General features: G+C 41.6%; 1 protein-coding gene and 1 pseudogene across 2 annotated transcripts in view; one reads left to right on the top strand and one right to left on the bottom strand.

Annotated features, from left to right (window-relative positions):
• Nucleotides 1-352: 352 nt before the first annotated feature.
• Nucleotides 353-20,095, bottom strand: part of KLHL12 (kelch like family member 12) — a 31,790-nt gene continuing 12,047 nt past the window's right edge. The window contains exons 5-12 of one of the 2 annotated variants that reach the window (XM_063647124.1): nucleotides 17,070-17,219; nucleotides 15,024-15,138; nucleotides 6,076-6,182; nucleotides 4,747-4,942; nucleotides 3,807-3,965; nucleotides 3,400-3,498; nucleotides 2,454-2,640; nucleotides 353-1,878 (exon numbers count right to left, since the gene is read on the bottom strand). In XM_063647124.1, coding sequence (XP_063503194.1) covers nucleotides 1,752-1,878; nucleotides 2,454-2,640; nucleotides 3,400-3,498; nucleotides 3,807-3,965; nucleotides 4,747-4,942; nucleotides 6,076-6,182; nucleotides 15,024-15,138; nucleotides 17,070-17,219 — 1,140 coding nt within the window. In that variant the 3' untranslated portion in view covers nucleotides 353-1,751. The remainder of the gene's footprint in view (nucleotides 1,879-2,453; nucleotides 2,641-3,399; nucleotides 3,499-3,806; nucleotides 3,966-4,746; nucleotides 4,943-6,075; nucleotides 6,183-15,023; nucleotides 15,139-17,069; nucleotides 17,220-20,095) is intronic. The other variant, XM_054475674.2, reaches the window with a different exon arrangement.
• On the top strand, nucleotides 17,865-19,866 carry LOC129030403 (heterogeneous nuclear ribonucleoprotein A1-like; annotated as a pseudogene).

Here is a 20,095-nt window from a genome sequence, read left to right as displayed (position 1 = left end):
CATGCCATAATTCAAAGCAAATGGAAAAAAGGACTGGTGTGACTGAAACCCTAAAATTCAAGTGGGTGCTAAGTGAATTCAAGATGTCTTTTCTTTATTCCTTTGATTTTCAAGTAACTCCAAGCATGAGGGGGCTAATGAATACGGCAAATCAGGTAAATATTTTACTGATGAGAATCTCCAAAGTGTAAAGTGGCTACCTCTTACCTGTGTCTAACAGAGAAATAGCGGAACTAGTTGGCAAACACACAAGATGAACAGCTTGAAGAGATAGGAGCTACGGCTGATCCCTACATCTTTGCCTCCCAAATATTTACTAAAGGCAATGTTGGTTAGCCACAAACTCTCGGCATTTGAGACCGTTGATTTTTAATATTTTCTTAAAAAAATACAAAGGAAATTAACTCTGTAGGTCAATACAACTCAGGGAAAGAGGGAAAAATGGAATTTCAGAGCAAAAGTTGTTCAGGTTATCACATTCCCACACTCCTAATACCCACAAAACAAGAATTTCACTCCATGACACAGAGGAACATTGAATGATAGCTCAGAAATGTTGATAGCTGAGGTACTGAAACTAACAAAAGGATTTTGGTTGTCCTTGATTATTCTGTCCTGTGATGAATAAAATCTACACTAAAGGACAGGTAAGGAAAACTTAAAGCAGAAAAAAGGCTAAATGTACCAAACACAGCAGTACAAACCACTCCTTGGCAGAAGTGTGCTTCTAAAAGAATGGGGCAGTAATCAGGTAGCTGAACTACTAGGCTACTGTCACTCCCAGCCCATCCCCAAATAAATAGTGTGGAAGTGTAATAGTGTAGTAGTATTTGATTCAACAAAGAAAGGCTTTCACCCCCATTCAAGGCAAACATTGCCATGGCTAGATGAGCTCTGGCAGGTAATAAGATGACTGTAAAATCACAGGTACTTCTAGTTTATCCCCAGTTATACTGAACTCCCACATTGATGTCATCTTCTCTCATCCCAACATTTGTTCACTCTTTTATGCTATCTCCAGTGCAAAAGACCTTGGGGAAATAAAAAGATCCTTCAAATATCTCGGTCTTCCAGCTTATGTAATACTTCAGTGCTGTTCTAGGTTCACTCACAATCAAATTCAGTTTAATTCACTTATTCTAACTTCAATTCTGATATACAAATCCTAACCTCCAAAAGAAGTGTCAGATGAGTCTCTCCGTTGTCCCCAAAGTTTTGTGGGGCTCTCCCTTTTGTTTCCCTCTAGAATGGAACTGTGTTGCCCCTAGCTACCTGTAGATGAGAAAATGTAGTTGTTCCTGGAAAAAAAAAAAAAAAGACTTGGATTTTACCAAGTTTACTTAAATTGGTATCTTTCCAATCATCTAGGCTGGATATTGCCCATATCTAGTAGGCTATACTCATCTTAGTTCTTTGCAACATATGAGGCACAACATACATATAGTACACCAAGCATATGGTAAGTTAGAAATGACAGGAAAGTGCTCCCCAAAGCAGTGGGAGAGGCAATGTGGTCTCTCACATCCATTCAATGGATTCTTTTTCCTGGAATATCTGTTACCCACCCTTCTCATGAACAAGAACCAGGACGACGGGGAGTATGTGTCAAGTAAGTACAATCATCACTGCACTGGTGCCTGTAATCACCCTGTGCACACAGTGAGAAACAGACATTCTGGAAAGGATTTTTGATTCTCCCACTAACTGTCCACTGGACTGGTCACTAGCTCTGGATGGTGCTCCAACAATGGTCACTTCTCGCGGAGAACACAAACACCAGCATCACAGCGCTGGGTTCCCATGGATGTCACGACTTCCCAGCTGTCGATGATAGGGTCATAACATTCAATGCTACTTAGCAGGGAATTACCATCATATCTGAGTGAGAAAGAAGCAGAAGAAAGAAATGAGTCAGCTGCGTTAAGTGGCACGTGCCTGTAATCCCAACTATGCAGGAGGCTGAGGTAAGAGGATTGCTTAAGCCCAGGAGGGAATTTGAGACCAACCTGGGCAACATGGTGAGACCCTGTCTCAATAAAATTTAAAGAAAGAAAGAAAGAAATTCGCCTTCTATTCCTTTCCACACAAGTCCTTCCTTAAGGCTGCCACTGGAGGCCAGGCATGGTGACTCTCACCTGTAATCCTAGCACTTTGGGAGACTGAGGTGGAAGGATTGCTTGAGCCCAGGAGTTGGAGACCAGCCTAGGCAACATAAAAAACTAGTCTGGCACAGTGGCGTGCACCTGTGTTCCCAGCTACTCTACTCAGACTCCAGCCTGGGTGACAGAGCAAGACTCTGTCTCTAAAAAATAAAAAAAATCTAATAAAATCAAGTTGCCACTGGAGATGTCTACCCCTACCCAAGTCTTGTCTCCATCCAAAAATGAGGATCAGATCACATAGACTCTTGCTCTGGCTACATACTGAGTCTGGATTCGTTTCTAAATCCTCACCCTGCAATTGCATAGAGTCTCCCCCGAAGCACTGTGGCCCCTACATAGCATCGTGGAGTGGTCATACTGGTGACAGTTGTCCAGGAATCAGTGCGAATGTTGTATGCTTCAACGGAAGAAAGGTGGGCTGTACCATCAAATCCCCCCACCACATAAATATGGTCATTCAGCAGGGCTACTCCTGCACCTGGGGAAAATGAAGGCATTAGCAAATGAATGGTACTAAGCCTAGAATCTGAATTATAGAAATAAACTATGGTCACTAATGATTAGCTGAGTTCTAGGGTAGATGAGGGATATGGACTGGGCCCACACAGGCCTAGAATAATCTAGTCCAGCACAAGTTATTCCATCTATAAACCCTTTGGCTTGGACTTGAAATGATAAAAGATAAATAATAAAAATGGTTCTCTTCTTCACTTTCATTAACTCAGAGCCCAACCCTTCTAATTAGGAGAAAGGGAGGAAGTGAAAAAAAGGCGGCGATAAAGGCAGATGGAGGGAAAGGAGTTGTGATTATGGTTCTGAAGCAATTTTTACCCAGAGTAAGTAAACTAGAACAGCACAGTGTTCTCTCCTTTTCTATATCCCAGCCTGCTCCACTTCAAAAAGCTCTCAGTGAAGATAAGTAGCTACTTTTTTGTCCTTATGCATTAGAGACTTTATTTAACAGACATTTATTTAACATGTACTACACAGGCAAAATTGTACTAGATATTCTAAAATGTAGGGAGAGAACAAAGACATGAAGGCTTTTGTTTTCAAACTTATAATCTAGTTGTAAGTATCAACTGTCTTTATCCTAATATTTAGAGAAAACAAGAGACAAGGAGGAGAGCAGAATCTCATTTTTACATTAATCTACGTTTTGTCCCGTGCACCACCATTATATATGTAAAGGTCTGACAACATCGCCTATTGTCCCCTCCCTCAGATCTGGTCTTACCAGAACGCTTGGTGGCCATTGGTGTAACATTAGTCCAATGTCCTGTATGAGGGTCGTATTTCTCAACTGAATTTAAGATATTCAAGCCGTCATATCCTCCTGGAAGACAGAGACCATTCCAGAAAGAGTGGAAAATCCTCATGCCCATTCCTGGTCGGTCTTTCTCTGAGTGCTTCAACTAATTATTTTAGTTTCAATTTTCCCACAAGAGTTCCAATAACTCTAAGAGAAATCTGACAGTACACTTATAAGAAAAAGATAATCCCAATTAATGGAAAATATATTAAGACACACCAGGGTTTTACTTGAAGGGAAGTCTATGAACTTCATTCTGGTAAAAAGGAATCCTTACCCACAGTCCATTACCCATTGAGTTCCCTCCCATTCCTGCATCCCAGACTCAATACCTAGACAGTAGATCATTCCACTGGCCACTACGAGTCCGGCACCTTCCCGGGCTGTCTGCATATCTCCCAGCATGCTCCACTGGTCAATGTTTGGATCATACCGCTCCATACTGGTGTGACGCCTGCTTCCATCAAAGCCTCCAGAGACATAGATCATATCTGCTCAGAATAAACAAATTACAGACTATTAGAGAATGAGAGATTTCTAAGAACTCTTTCCTCTACAAATTTTCCAAGGGTCCTTTAAAAGTCTGAGAGCAAAAACAAAGTATTTTTTAATGAGATAAGTCAATTAAGTTTTATAGACAAGGAAGACATCTAAAAAGAATGGGGTAAAATAAAATCCTTAAAAGCATTCAAAGACCACCTGTGAGTTTGCAAAAACACAACTAGTGCCAGTTCCCCACCCAGCACATTGGAACTTGATTTGCCAACTTTGTAGTCAATACTGAAACATCCATGAATATTGAACAGCTTCTATTACACGGGTATTTCTGAAAGCAAAAAGGAGTATTTGTCAGCTGGGCACAGTGGCTCACACCTGTAATCCCAGCACCTTGGGAGGCCGAGGCGGGTAAATCACTTGAGCTCAGGAGTTAGAGATCAGCCTGGGCAACATGGCGAAACCCCGTCTCTACTAAAAATACAAAAATATAGCTGGGCATGGTGATGCATGCCTGTAGTCCCAGCTACTCAGGAAGCTGAGGTGGGAGGATCGCTTGAGCTTGGGGAGATTGAGGCTGCAGTGAGCCGTGATGACACCACTGCACTCCAGCCTGGGCAACAGAGAGACACCCTGTCTCAAATAATAATAATAATAATAACATTTGACCTTAATTTTTTCTCCATATTTCATGCTCCTGCCAGACAACAGGAGAGGTTAAAAACCCTGGTCCAGCCACAGTAAGATGGAAATAATTGCCCTGCACACCCAGCCTACCTCCCAGGGTGGTGGCTCCAGCAAGACCTCGTCGGACATTCATAGGGGCCACAGAATACCAGACCCCATCCTCATCTGCTGTGTAGTCTAGACATTCCACTGAACTAAGGCGGGAACGGCCATCATAGCCACCAATGACGTAGATCCGGTCATGTAGGGACACTGAGGCCACATAACGTCTCTTACGAGTGATGCTCTATGGATTTGGAGAGAAGAGGTACAGAGCATTTCAGTTAGGCAAGTTTTGGGCCTTACCTTTTGCTATCTTCCCTGTTGTATCTGCACACCTCTATGCTTCTTCGCCTGTCATGATGAACCCTCCTTAAGTGGTTCATCCTCAAGTGGCTCCCAAATAGCTACCTACTGAACATGCCTGTTGTGGTGCTCTTAAAGATACAAGCTTTCTGTATATCTGCTTCTTTCCAAGGCTTCCAAAAGATTTAACAGCTTTCTGTTATCCAGTATCTGACTCCTTTCTTTTCCATAAGGTACTGGGTTAAGAGACTGATATCCTTCCATAAAGTGGAAAAGTATTCCCACATTGCTAATCAAAAGGCGAGGATTTATTATAAGAACCTTAAAAGGTAGGAGGGTTGGATTTCCATGTTTTCTCAGAAATTACTATTGTTCATTCAACACTGAGAGACATGCTGAGGGAAACAGATACGAACTTTTTTTTTCTGAGTTAGGATCTCACTATCACCCAGGCTGGTGTGCAGTGGCACAATCACAGTTCACTGGAACCTCGAACTCCTGGGCTCAAGCAATCTTCTGCCACAGCCTCCCAAGTAGCTAGGACTACAGGCATGCACCACCATGCCTGGCTAATTTTTTTGTTTACTTTTTTGTAGAGACAGAGTCTCACCATATTGCCCAGGCTGGTCTTGAACTCCTGGCTTCAAGAGATCCTCCCATCTCAGCCTCCCAAAGGGCTGGGATTATAGGTGTGAGCTACCACGCCCAGCCCAAACTTCTGAGCTCAACTGAACACTAGGTTCAATTCAACACAATTTAACATTCAATTCAGTTTCACACAGCACGACCAATGAAATGTGCTGGGAATTATACAGACAGCTAAGAAAGGCACCTAACTAGTGGTGGCCATCTGAGTTTACCTTGACACAGGGCCACTGACATTTCTAAGGCATAATCTTCTAATCTAAACAGTCAAAAACTGTTAAGTGAGTACCTACTATATGCACAAGACTGTTGTAAGAAACATCCTGTTATTAGGCTTTTCTACTCTTAAGGCTGGATTAGCTATGATCTGGAGCCAGAGACTGAGGACATTTAAGATCCCTCCCAACGAATGGTTTCACCATTATTTACTGGCAAAAAGCTCCACTCCTGAGTCTTGGGGTCATATTTCTCTACCACGTCAATGGGAGACTGCTGGCTTCCGAAGCCCCCAACCACCAAAAGCACTTCATTGGCTCCTGAAGACAAAGGCAGAAAAAAGCTGGGTTAGTTCAGCATCCCTGGATGGGTAACTAGTCACAGGAAAGTGTCAGCAGAAACAGTTTTATGTGGCTGAGGGATGCAATCCGAAATGGGAGATAATCATAAGGCTGTAGAATGGGGAGTTATTTTTCCTTGAGGCTGTAGCTCTCGAGTCTCTGAAACTTAAACTTCTGGACGTTAAAACTCTAGAAAGCAAACTTCAACATGACACTGCACCATTTCTTTTCTTTTCTTTTCTTTTTTTTTTTTTTTTGGAGACAGTGTTTCACTCTTGTTGACCAGGCTGGAGTGCAATGGCGTGATCTCGGCTCACCACAACCTCTGCCTCCTGGGCTCAAACGATTCTCCTGCCTCAGCCTCCCGAGTAGCTAGGATTACAGGCATGTGCCACCATGCCCGGCTAATTTTGTATTTTTAGTAGAGATGGGGTTGGTCAGGCTGGTCCCGAACTCCCAACCTCAAGTGATCCGCCAGCCTCGACCTCCCAAAGTGCTGGGATTACAGGTGTGAGTCACTGTCCCCGCCAACACTGCACCATTTCAACCTATTGAGATGACTGGCTGACATAATCCTTGAGGTCTTAAGTGCAGGTGAGAGGCTAAAGGCACTCTTTGCACTTAGCCTGAAAAACTCAAATTGGGAGGTTTTTTTGTTGTAATGGGGAGAGAACTCTCCTAACCTTGTCACAAAAAAAGCTGCATGTTGAAACTTAGGATCCAAGTGATGGATTTAAAATCTCTTTTTCTTTTTCTGAACTGAGAAAGGGTCTCGCTATATTGCCCAGGCTGATCTCAAAGTCCTAGCCTAAAGTGATTCTCCTGCCTCAGCCTCCCAAAGTGCTGGGATTACAGGAATGAGTCACTGTTCCTGGCCTAAAATCTCTTTTCCATGAACACTTCCTTCTCCAATTTAGTCAACTATATGATCACATTCCCTGCCAATTCATCAAAACCACCAGGCAACAAAAGACTAGAGTTTTAAAGGAAAAGTCTTTTTCTCTAATTTTCCCAAAGAAGCTATTCTGACAGCCTTTATATCTTCCCCTTCCCCTAAGGCCTTACTCTGATAAAATATTTCCTACCTTGGCTCTTAGAGACAGGGTCTTGCTATATTGCCCAGGCTGGTCTCAAACTCCCGGCCTCAAGCGATACTCCTGCCTTAGCCTCCCAAGTAGCTCGGATTACAGGTATGAGCCACAGCACCTGGCTTGGCTTTTTTCAAAGAACAAAGTCTCTTTGAGAAAATCCCCTGTGCATGTGCTCCATTAGAATTCATGGAGAGAATAGTTAGCTGGAGCTTTGGAAAATTCAATCACTAGGAAGCATCTAGGAGACCAAAGTGATCTTGTAAGTAACCTGGACTTGAAAGAGCAAATGTAGTACATTGAAGCTGACAGGAAACACAGATAAACCCCTAATGAAGTAATGGATTTGACAATTATCATCAATTGCTGGGCTAGAATCATTATTTCAAAAGCCAATATATTACTATGAGACATTGTGTGCTTCCTAACAGTGATGAACAGGAAGGACCACACTACCACCTTGTCTTTTTTCCAAAAAATTGAGCCTGACTCTTAACGAGCCTCTAATTTACAGGCAATACATGGGAGAAGAACATGTTAAATGACACTACAAAGATGCAACAGCAGAGTCTAGAATGTGGGAAATTCTACAGGTCGAACAGCTTGGCTTCTTCAAGAAATAAATTGGCTAGGAAAAACCAAAACGGGATGGAAACCTTTTGGATTAAGATGAGACTGAAAAGAGACATGAAATCACGAGCAACGTGTGGACTTTGTCTGGATTCTGATTTGAACAACATTAAGTACTCAAAAACAAACAACAAAAAATTATGGAAAAAAAGTTACACAAACATGTGACAATAAGGAATTGTGTGATTTTAAACAGTGATAATGGCATTCTAGATGTGTCAAAATTTTTTTTCCTTATCTTTTAGAGACACATGTGGAAGTATGACACATAGGGATGGAATAATATCCAGTCTGGAATTTGCTTCAAAATAGCCCAGGCGCAGTGGCTCACGCCTATAATCCCAACACTTTGGGAGGCCAAGGCTGGCAGATCACTTGAGGTAAGGAGTTCGAGGCCAGCCTAGCCAACAAGGCAAAACCCCGTCTCTACTAAAAATACAAAAATTAGCTGAGTCTGGTGGCGCACACCTGAAATCCCAACTACTCAGGTGGCTCAGGCATGAGAATGCTTGAACCCGGGAAGTGGAGGTTGTAGTGAGCTGAGATAGCACCACTACACTCCAGCCTGGGTAATAAGGCAAAACTCCATCTCAAAGAAAAAGCTATGTGTTGATAATTGTTAAAATTGAGTGATGGGTATGGGGGATCATTATATTACTACTTTTATGTTTGAGATTTTTCTTAATAAAACATATACACTCACACATAAACCATGGAGTTTTTCTAAGAGGGCACTTGTCTTATGTACTTGCCAAATAAAGTGGACCCTCTCCAAAGTGAGCCAGCAAGTAGGTCTCAGGAGTCAGCTCCTTCGAAAATCAAAGCATGGCCAGGTGTGGCTCACGCCTGTAATCCTAGCACTTTGGGAGGCCAAAGCAGGTAAATCATCTGAGGTCAGGAATTCAAGACCAGCCTGTCTAACATGGCAAAACCCTGTCTCTACTAAAAATACAAAAATTAGCTGGGTGCGGTGATGTGCACCTGTAGTCTCAGCTACTTGGGAGGCTGAGGCAGGAGAATCACTTGAACTCAGGAGAAAGAGGTTGCAGTGAGCCGAGATTGCACCACTGCACTCCAGACTAGGCAACAGAGCAAGACTCCATCTCAAAAAATAATAATAATAATAATAAATAAATGAATAAATAAATCAAAGCATAAGAATGAAGGGTTCTTTAGTGATTGAACTAATTTTATGTCTGCCTAAAATTACTTCAAGTTGGGAGAAGCTAGGACCACAAGTTATTTGTTTCTTCTTTGGGAACACTATTCCCCTACCTATTCCTTTTTCTTACTCCACCTCTTTTCTTCCTGACTTGAATAGACAAGGTAAGTGTGATCCTTCTATCCAAACACATTTCCCATGTAGATGAATATGATGCCAGCAGATGATATATGTATGAATAAAAATTTCCACACCAACCAAGAGGTACTTCCTGTGCTATGCAAATTTTAAAGTTTTCTATTGATTTTTCAGCTCTTATTTCTGTTGCTTTATATAACTCCCTGCCCCACCCCCCCAGCCCCCCAAATATAAATATATATATCTAAAGAAGTCAGGCACAGTGGCTCATGACTATAATCCTAGCACTCTGGGAGGCCAAAGTGGGCAGATTGCTTGTGCCCAGGGGTTCGAGGCCACTTTGGGTAACATGGTGAGACTCCCATATCCAGAAAAAAATTAAAAAAAAAAAAAATAGCCAGATGTGATGGCAAATGCCTGTAGTCCCAGCTACTCCTGAGGCTGACATGGGAGGACCACTTAAGTCCAGGAGGTTACAGCTGCAGTGAACAAGATCGTGTTCCTGCACTCCAGCCTGGGGAACAGAGTGAGAACTTGTCTCAAAAAATAAAATAAAGTAACACAAAATAAAGAAGGCTGGGCGTGGTGGCTCACGCCTGGAATCACAGCACTTTGGGAGGCTGAGGCGGGTGGATCACTTGAGGTCAGGAGTCCGAGGCCAGCCTGGCCAACATGGTGAAACCCCATCTCTACTAAAAATACAAAAATTAGCCAGGTGTGGTGGTACACACCTGTAGTCCCCCCAGCTACTTGGGAGGGTGAGGCACGAGAATCGCTTGAACCTGGGAGATGCAGGTTGCAGTGAGCAGAGGTCACACCACTGCACTCCAGCCTAGGTGACAGAGCAAGACTCTGTCTCAAAAAAATTAAATACAAACACAAAAATTAGCCAGGTGTGGTGGTGTGCATTTGTAGTCCCAGCTACTCCAGAGACTGAGGCAGGAGAATCACTTGAACCTCGGAGGCGGAGGTTGCAGTGAGCCGAGATCATGCCACTACACTCCAGCCTGGGTGACAAAGCAAGACTGTCTCAAAAATAAAATAAAGAAAAAACCCCTCTCTTTCTTGATATGATTTCATTCAGGCACCTTTTGAAGGGTGGGAGAAAAGAAGTAGAAAGGAAATAGATTATATATTATATTAAAAACCCAGAGAACTGACAGTACTTCCTGTTGGCTGCAATTTTCCCAATAAACATTCTGGTAACTATATGTCTACAGTGGAACTTGGTAAGAGGTGTTGGTGTGATGTGTAAAGGAGTTTGTTTTGTTCTGTTTAAAAGACAAGGCCTTCCTCTGTCACCTAGGCTGGAGTGCAGTGGCACAATCTCAGCTCACCACAGCATCGACCTCCCAGGCTCAAGCAATCCTCCTACCTCAGCCTCCTGAGCAGCTGGGAGCACAGTGTGTGCCACCAAACCCAGCTATTTTTTTTTTTTTTTTAATTTTTTAAAGAGAGGAGGTCTCACTATGTTGCTTAGGCTGGTCTCTAACTCCTGAACTCAAGCGATGCTTCTGCTTCGGCCTCCCAAAGTGCTGGGATTACAGACGTGAGCCACTGTACCAGCCACTCAGGGGTTTTATGGCTCTAAATGGCTGGGATCCTTCGATCACTGATTCCCAAACTTCTTTGCTGTGAAGGACTCTCTTCACTATTTTCCCCGACAGATCCTGTGTTTTGACAGACTGTCTACCAAAGTGAGTTTAAGTAATTAACTTCCCCTCAACTGCCAACAGAGCTTTTGATAACTATGAGAGCAACAGTGTTTCACACTGAATGGATATAATTTTAGTTAAATCTGAAGTCTTTATTTAGCCTGTTCAGCTTTTTCTAGCACAAAAATGATTTTCTTTTAGAAAATTTAAAAATAACTCAAGGACTAGTATAATCACCATCCCCACTCACATATTACCCCTCCCTGTTGAAAAGAATTGAAAAGTATTTTCCTTGTGATTATAAAACATATAATATACATTTTTACTGCTAAAAAACTTGGAAAATACAAACAAGTATTATGAAAAAAAATTACCCATAGTTCCACAATACAAAGACACACCAAAATGTAACATAATTTCCTTCCAGCCTTGTTTCTGCACATTTATAAAACACAAATGGGGGCTGGGCACAGTGGCTAGTGCCTGTAATCCCAGCACTTTGGGAGGCTGAGGTGGGTGGATCACGAGGTCAGGAGTTCGAGACTAGCCTGGCCAACATGGTGAAACCCCATCTCTGGTGAAAATACAAAAATCAGCCGGACATGGTAGCACATGCCTGTAATCCCAGCTACTCAGGAGGCTGAGGCAGGAGAATCGCTTGAACTTTGGAAGCGGAGACTGTAGTGAGCCGAGATCACACCATTGCCCTCCAGCCTGGGTGACAGAGCGAGACTCCATCCAAAAAAAAAAACCAAAACCAAACAAACAAAAAAACCTACAAATGTGACCATATTATATTGTATCCTGATGTTTTTCGTTTTCCAAATATATGAATAACTCTTTTAGTACATGGTTATAATATTCTTAGGCATTTCAGGGTTCATAATTTTGGGTTATAAACAATCACATAAATAACCCTGTGATAAATATCCTGAATATGAAACTTTTCCTGGTTATTTCCTTAAAGAAATGGGAAGAATGCTGAGTAATGAACCTGAATTAGAGAAAAATTTTTTGAGCTAGCCATGGTGGCTCACACCTGTAACCCTAGCACTTTGGGAGGCCAAAGCAGGCAGATCACATGAGCCCAGGAGATCAAGACCAGCCTGAGCAGCATGGCAAAACCCTGTCTCTACTAAAAATACAAAAAATTAGCCAGGTCTGGTGGTGCACCCCTGTAGTCCCAAGTCCCAGCTACCTGGGAGGCTGAGGTGGGAGGATCACTTGAGTCCAGGAAGTGGACGCTGCAGTGAGCCAAAATCATGCCATTGTACTATAGTGACAGAGTGAGACCTTGTATCAAAACAAACAAACAAACAAAATAGATGACCATGGTGGCATACACCTGTAGTCCCAGCTACCAAGGAGACTGAGGTCAGAGGATTGCTTGAGCCCAGGAAGTGAAGTTTCAGTGAACCAAGATCATGCCACTGCACTCTAGCCTAGGAGCCAGAGTGAGACCCTGTCTCAAAAAAAAAAAAAAAAAATTATTTGGAGATATAAGGTGACTTTTTGAAGCTGTTACCAATTATACTCCCACCAACACTATAAAGGTGCCAACTCATTCTACTTTTTGAGGCACTGGATAGTTCTTAAATCTCTGACACTCTGGTAGGCAAAAAATTATGTTTAATTCTTTATTACTAATAAGACCCTATTATTAATTAGGTTGAACTACCCTCCCTTGTATCTAGTGGCCAGCTTTACTTGCCCTTCTGTGAACTGTACACTCAAATCTTTATTGTTTCTCTCATGTGTTCTTTTTTTTTTTTTTTCTTTTTTGAGACAAGGTCTTGCTCTGTTGCCCAGGCTAGAGTGCACTGGTGCAATTATGGCTCACTGCAGCCTCAGCCTCGACCTCCTGGGCTCAAGCATCCTCCTAGCATCCCACTTCAGCTTCCCTAGTAGCTGGGACCACTAATTTTTTTCTTTTCTTTTTTTTTTTTGAGACGGCGTCTTGCTCTGTGGCCCAGGCTGGAGTACAGTGGTGTGATCTTGGCTCACTGCAACCTCTGCCTCCTGGGCTAAAATGATTCTCCTGCCTCAACGTCCCCAATAGCTGGGATTACAGGCATGCGTCACCATGCCTGGCTAATTTTTATACTTGTAGTAGAGACAGGGTTTCACCCTGTTGGCCAGGCTGGTCTCGAATTCCTGGGCTCCATCGCCTGCCTCAGCCTCTCAAAGTGCTGGGATTACAGGTGTGAGCCACTGCTCTTGGCCCTGTCTCATGCATTCTTATGAGCTCTTTACACACAAATGGTTTTAACCCTTTATCTATCTATCTATCTATCTATGAGATGGAGTTTTGCTCTTGTTGCCCAGGCTGGAGTGCAATGGCACGATCTTGGTTCACCACAATCTCCACCTCCCAGGTTCAAGCAATTTCCCGAGTAGCTGGGATTACAGGCATGTGCCACCATGCCCGGCTAATTTTGTATTTTTAGTAGAGACAGGATTTCTCCATGTTGGTCAGGCTGGTCTCAAACTCCCGACCTCAGGTGATCCACCTGCCTCAGCCTCCCAAAGCGCTGGGATTACAGGCATAAGACACCCCGCCTGGCCAACCCTTTAACCCTTAAAGGGTTATTCCAAACCTATGTTCCTAATTTATCATAATTTTGTATATGATTTTTTTATTTATTCAAATACGTTTTTATTCTTTGTCATTTCTTCCACTATTTTGTGCCTAGAAAGTCTTTCTTCCCCAGAACTCCTAAGGTTTTAATGTTTTAACCCTAAGTTGGAGACCAATACTCAAACAATCTGACTCATGTAAAAAAAAGCTAGTGAAAGAGTCAACCTGAAAGAAGCCTGTTTGTTCTCTGCCAATGATGGAGTACTTGTTAAGTGAGATTTTTATCTTTTTAATGAGAAAAGCTTGTCTAGGACATCTTACAAGAACAGTGTGAAAAAGCACATTTCTAAAACTGAAGAACCTGGCAGTGGCATGGTCATTATTTTTAGACGGAGGGGAAGGGAAGTGTGTGTGTGCTGTGATATGTTGTTAGAGAAATAGGGCAGATGCAGGACTGCTAAAATAACAGGGTTCAGAGACTCACATTTCCATTTGCACTGATCTTTAGTTCAAAAAAGGAGACAGCCACAAATTAGAAAAACAATTTCCATTATATCTTCCTTGAGACAGTAATGGGTAAGGTTAATAACAAACCCCTTATTTGGCAGGCTATTTTAACTTGGCTGTCAATTTAATTTCCTTCTACTGTATGCAGAAGAGTCATTATCCTGGTAGCTGGTTTAGCAGCCAATATGCAAAGAGATGGGTAGAGGACATGATGGTAAGAACAATCTACCTTCTAAGGCACTGACAAGGCGATACTAAGAATCTAATTGGAAACTGCTTCAGCATTTCCCTTCTAGAACTTCTGAAAAATAACCTCAAGACTATGAAGATATATAGATTTATAGTTTAATCCCTTAAGGTCTGGGCAATAAGCAAGTTCTCTAACCAAGCAGGAGCCCCTTCTGCTGCCTGTTCAGAGATATGCAGGAAATGTACCTCCAAAGAATCTTCTGGGTTTACTGATTCACAAAAATTTTCATTAGCTTTTAGTTCAATTTAATAAGCAAATAATGAGTGCTATCATGCAAAAAGGAAACATTTTTCTGTGTTGTAAAGTATCTTAGTTAATACATCTAGTAAGAGGTAAACTAGTACCTGCACCAACAGTAACTGCCAAAACCCATGTACTTTCTACCATACTGGGCTCCTTTTCTTCCTCTCTTCATTCCGGAATGGAAAAACCACGTAAGGGGAAGAGAAGAGGTGGGTGGAAGCATATACCACTTACATGCCACTATGTGGCACTAAAATTATCTCTAATTCACAGAATCTAAATAATATTGACAAAAAATTGTAACATATTATGTAATGCCTGACAATGTATAAAGTGCTTTTATATTTTATCTCATTTAATTTCCAAATAATTATGTGAAGTAGATAGAGAAGACATCCTTGATTTATAGGAAAGAAAGCTTAGAGTGGTAAAGTGACTTGTCTGAGATGATAGAAGAAAAGGTCTGAAACGAGGTCTCTGTGCTTCTTATAGTGTTATTTTCAACTACGTTGTCACCTGCAAGAAGTAGTTGAAAAGCATTCCCTCATTCTGCTGAGATACCAGCTTACCTAGGCGAGCCCTTGTCCTGGGTCCCTGCATCTGACTCCGAAGTTCAGGCCTCAGATGAAACTTCTTTGCTTCATCAACCAGATCCCTGCATTGTAAACTACAGCGGATGAAAGGCTGAAATACAGCAGACAGTAGAGTGAGGCACAGGGGATACCTGTAATACTATAAGAGTACAAAGGGCACATGCAAATAATTAACTTCTGACTACAGAAAACCGGTTTGCAAAGCCCTGTGATTCCAGCAGTACTGCTGGTAGTAACTATGCTCTGGGTTTCCAGAAATGATTTTTAAAATTTATTTGAAAAATAGATAATATACTAGATGGATCAAAAATCAAATGATATAAACAGATATGTTGAGCAGTATTTCCCATCTATCTCAGCACTTACATTTGACCATTTTTACATAGTTTGTATGCCCTTCCAGGAATTATGCAAACACAAGTACATAATAACTAATAAGAATTTTAAGTGGAAAACCAAAAAGATTCTGTTATTTTCTGGGTGACAGGAAGAATCATATTTTGTCTGAAATATCTCCCCCAAGGTTCACAGTCCTGTTGTAATTACCATTGTCTATTTCTGACAGCTCTGTACTAGACATCTTTCATTTGCCTCCCAACTCACTCTGTACCCTTTTCCACTCTGCTCTCTGGCTCAGAAGACTGGCCTGTATGAACTGTGTCAATAGGGCTTCCTATGCCTTCTAGATTCTGGTTGGGATCAGCCCAACCAAAGGTCAAGGTTTCTCTCAAGGCAGTGACTCTACATGATTCTCTTTCCTTTAAAGTTCTAGTAACCACTCCTCAACCTTGTCCCTTCAGGCTTAGGGGCTGTTAATAGCTTATGTCCTAGATCCAGGTTATTTCACTGTCTTTTGTTGTTTCTCTGAACTTGCACCTTTGTAAACAGCTTCTTTATTAAAAAAACTCTTCTAAAATTGTCCTATTTTGAGTATAGCATCTATTTCCTGTTGGGACCCTAAAGGACACAGCTCTAATTAAATAGCACCTCTATTAACCTGACCCAAGAAGTTCTTAGTCGAACTGGAAAGGAAAACAAACAATAAATAGTAGTAAACACTTATGTACAAAGACTTGGTTTTAAAAATTTTCACATAGTAACTTACTCAATGCTAACAAGAACCTATGAGGAAGGTACTATTATCATCCCTGTTTTACACATAAGAAAGCTAAGGCACAAATATATTAAGACATATTAAGTTCACAGAGTAAGTGGTGAATTTGGGATTTCAGGCCCGAGTCTGGTTCCAGAGTCTGTGCTCCTAAACACAATGTAAAGAACTAGACACAAGGGATATGTGAATTGGTTGTAAGAAAGACAGAAATCACAAACAGGAGAAAAAGAGTTTGAGATGTGACACTGACCATGCTGCAACTTTTCTAATGTGAACAACTGAAAAACTGTTTGTAGTTAACTAACAGATCTAGGGCTGGGCCAGCAAGAGGAACTCTCTTGCTGGGTTACCTACATATTATAAATCAATGCTCCCTCGAAGTATAGTCCAGGCAACACAGGTGGTATATATGGTAAAAATTATGAAAAAGTATCACAGAGAACTTAAGTTGGAGAAACACTTTTATAAATAAACTCAACATGATATGACTAAATTTGACACCAAAATGCATCAAACTCCTTTCATGCTGGCTTTACCCGAAGTAGAAAATGAAGAGGCTTGCTAAGTGTGGCATAAGGGCAATTTGGAACAATTTATGTTTAATGGAGAAGGGGACAAAGTTTGTTATCAGGTGTTTATATAAAACACTCAGAAGCATGTAAAACAAAAAGACAGCAAAACACAAAATTGAACCACAGATTTTCATTTGTGTCAAGAGCCTGACTTGCCAAGAAATTCACCTTTCTTAGAAATATGCTTGGGGACTACCCAGCACCACTCTCACTGGCATTCCTAGAGGGGCAAAACAGGAGACTCTGTGCCTACATTAAAATACTCAATTTTAAATATATAGCGCTAAGGTAAGAGTTTGTGAAGGTTTTGGATCCTGAGAGTGTCACACTACTTACCTCAGCATCTATTACATCTGTGATATACCTGGGGGTTAGCAGGGGCATCCGCACATACTGTAGCAGGTTAGGCAAGGATTCTTCCCGCTCTTTCTTGGCATGCTTCACCCAGTTGATGACAGCCTCAAAGACTGGCTCTTCAGAATCCACCTGTAAATGTATAATCACACACCGTGGATCCTACTTTTCCAATTAGCTCACCATCTCAAAAAGTAACCACGTTCACTTTCTCCTTCCTGCTTCCCATTGCCCACCACCATTATTTCCCATCTTCCAGAAATAGCTAGGCTCTTGGGAAAACAATTTTTTTCAGATACAGCTAACAGACCAGGAAAAGAATTATAGTCAATTTGGGTAAAAAAAATATATATAAATATATATATTATATATATATATAAATATATATATTATATATATTTATATATATAAATTTATATAATATATATTATATATCTCTCTGTCTAAGATAGATAGTACCTAATAAATCACCAGTCACATATTGGCCTTCGTTTCAGAATTTTTCCCATCCCTGAATTGCTTCTGGTCTTCTCTATAACTTTAAGGAAGGCAGGTGGGGGAATCTGTTGCCTTATTCGAAATCAGTTCTTGAAATAATTTTAAGTCATAATTGTTATCTAATGATCTCCAGGCTCACCCCTCAAATTGTTCATCCAAGCCTCTGAAGCAGGAGCTTCTCTAACATCACTATGTTGCAGTTTTCAAAAGCATTATCGCCTTTCTGCCCATGGACGCCGCTGAAGAAGCATCTTTAAAGTCTCTCTCCTCCCTGCCGTCATGTCGAAGTCAGAGTCTCCTAAAGAGCCCAAACAGCTGAGGAAGCTCTTCATTGGAGGGTTGAGCTTTGAAATAACCAATGAGAGCCTGAGCAATGGGGAACGCTCGCGGACTGTGTGGTAATGAGAGACCCAAACACCAAGCGCTCCAGGGGCTTTGGGTTTGTCACATATGCCACTGTGGAGGAGGTGGATGCAGCCATGAATGCAAGGCCACACAAGGTGGATGGAAGAGTTGTAGAACCAAAGAGAGCTGTCTCAAGAGAAGATTCTCAAAGACCAGGTGCCTATTTAACTGTGAAAAAGATATTTGTTGGCAGCATTAGACACTGAAGAACATCACCTAAGAGATAATTTGAACAGTTTGGAAAAATGGAAGTGATTGAAATCATGACTGACTGAGGCAGTGGCAAGAAAAGGGGCTTTGCCTTTGTAACCTTTGATGACCATGACTCCGTGAATAAGACTGTCATTCAGAAATACCATCCTATGAATGGCCATAACTGTGAAGTTAGGAGAGCCCTGTCAAAGTAAGAGATGGCTAGTGCTTCATCCAGCCAAAGAGGTCAAAGTGGTTCTGGAAACTTTGGTTTGGTCGTGGAGGTGGTTTTGGTTGGGATGACAGCTATGGTGGTGGTGGATATGGCGGCAGTGAGGATGGCTATAATGGATTTGGTAATGATGGAAGCAATTTTGGAGGTAGTGGAAGCTACAGTGATTTTGGCAACTACAACAATCAGTCTTCAAATTTTGGACCCATGAAGGGAGGAAACTTTGGAGGCAGAAGCTCTGGGCCCCTATGGTGGTGGAGGCCAATACTCTGCCAAACCACAAAACCAAGGTGGCTATGGTGCTTTCAGCAGCAGCAGTAGCTATGGCAGTGGCAGAAGATTTTAATTAGGAAACAAAGCTTAGCTGGAGAGGACAGCCAGAGAAGTGACAGGGAAGCTACAGGTTACAACAGATTTGTGAACTCAGCCAAGCACAGTGGTGGCAGGGCCTAACTGCTACAAAGGAGACATGTTTTAGACAAGTACTCATGTGTATGGGCAAAAAACTCGGACTGTATTTGTGACTAATTGTGTAACAGGTTATTTTAGTTTCTGTTCTGTGGAAAGCGTAAAGCATTCCAACAAAGGGTTTTAATGCAGATTTTTTTTTTTTGCACCCATGCTGTTGATTGCTAAATGTAATAGTCTGGTGGTGATGCTGAATAAATGTTTTAAAAAAAAAAAAAAGAAAGAAAAGCATTATCAATTAGCCTTCAAGGAACTATTGTGTATTAGGCACTATGCTATTTGAGAAGATATATTTAATTAATCATCTGGGGAACTTAGGTCTAAGCATACATATGACCAATTAGATAATGTGAGATACACTCTAAAAAAAACCTACACTACATCACTGCAAGGACCTAGGTATATAATAACACCTAGGACTTCCCAAAGACAGACACCTCAATACAGGTCCTGTGTCCCTTCTACCAGCCCCTAGAGAGTACATATTCTAGGAGATACCTTTCAGAGTGTCACTGTGACTAGATAAAAAAACTTTTCCCAAGAACTGTGATACTCTAAAAACGCAGATGTTTCACAAAGTTCATTCATTTGAGGGCTTTACTGAACCCCTCTCTTAACTGCCAGGCACTATCCTGGAAACTGATTACACAATGGTGAACAAATCAGATATGGTGAACAAATCAGATATGATCCTTGCTCTTAACTGGGGAGTCAAACTGCTCAATCAGAAAAATGAACAATCTCACTATTATTGCATACTACATAGGAAAGGTACTGGGGCTATGAGACAGAACATGAGATTTCCTAGTTTAGATTGGTGAGGCAGGGAAGGCCTCCCTGAAGAAGCAACAAATTGAAATCTGATGGATGAGTAGCAGTTAGCCAGGAGGAGTAAGAGAGTACTCCAAGGCAGACAGAAGAGCACACTCAAAAGCACTAGAAATGCATTGTCCAATACACTACCCATGTGTGGCTATTTATATTCACTGTAATTAAAACTAAATTAAAAATCAGCTTCTCAGTTGCATTAACCACATTTCAAGTGCCCAACAGCAACACGGGGCTAGCAGGAGCAAACCAGACACTATAGATATAGAGTACTTCCATCTTCACAGCATGTACTATTGAACAGCTCTGTCCCACAGCAAAAAAGAAGTGGCAGCTTGAGGAAATGACTAGAAGGCTAGTGTAGCAGAGTGAATGAGGGTGATAG

This window comes from Pongo pygmaeus, chromosome 1 (genome assembly GCF_028885625.2).
Source record: "Pongo pygmaeus isolate AG05252 chromosome 1, NHGRI_mPonPyg2-v2.0_pri, whole genome shotgun sequence".
NCBI lineage: Eukaryota > Metazoa > Chordata > Mammalia > Primates > Hominidae > Pongo > Pongo pygmaeus.
The sequence above is the reverse complement of the archived record's forward strand: the minus strand, read 5'-3'. Positions and strand labels throughout refer to the sequence as shown.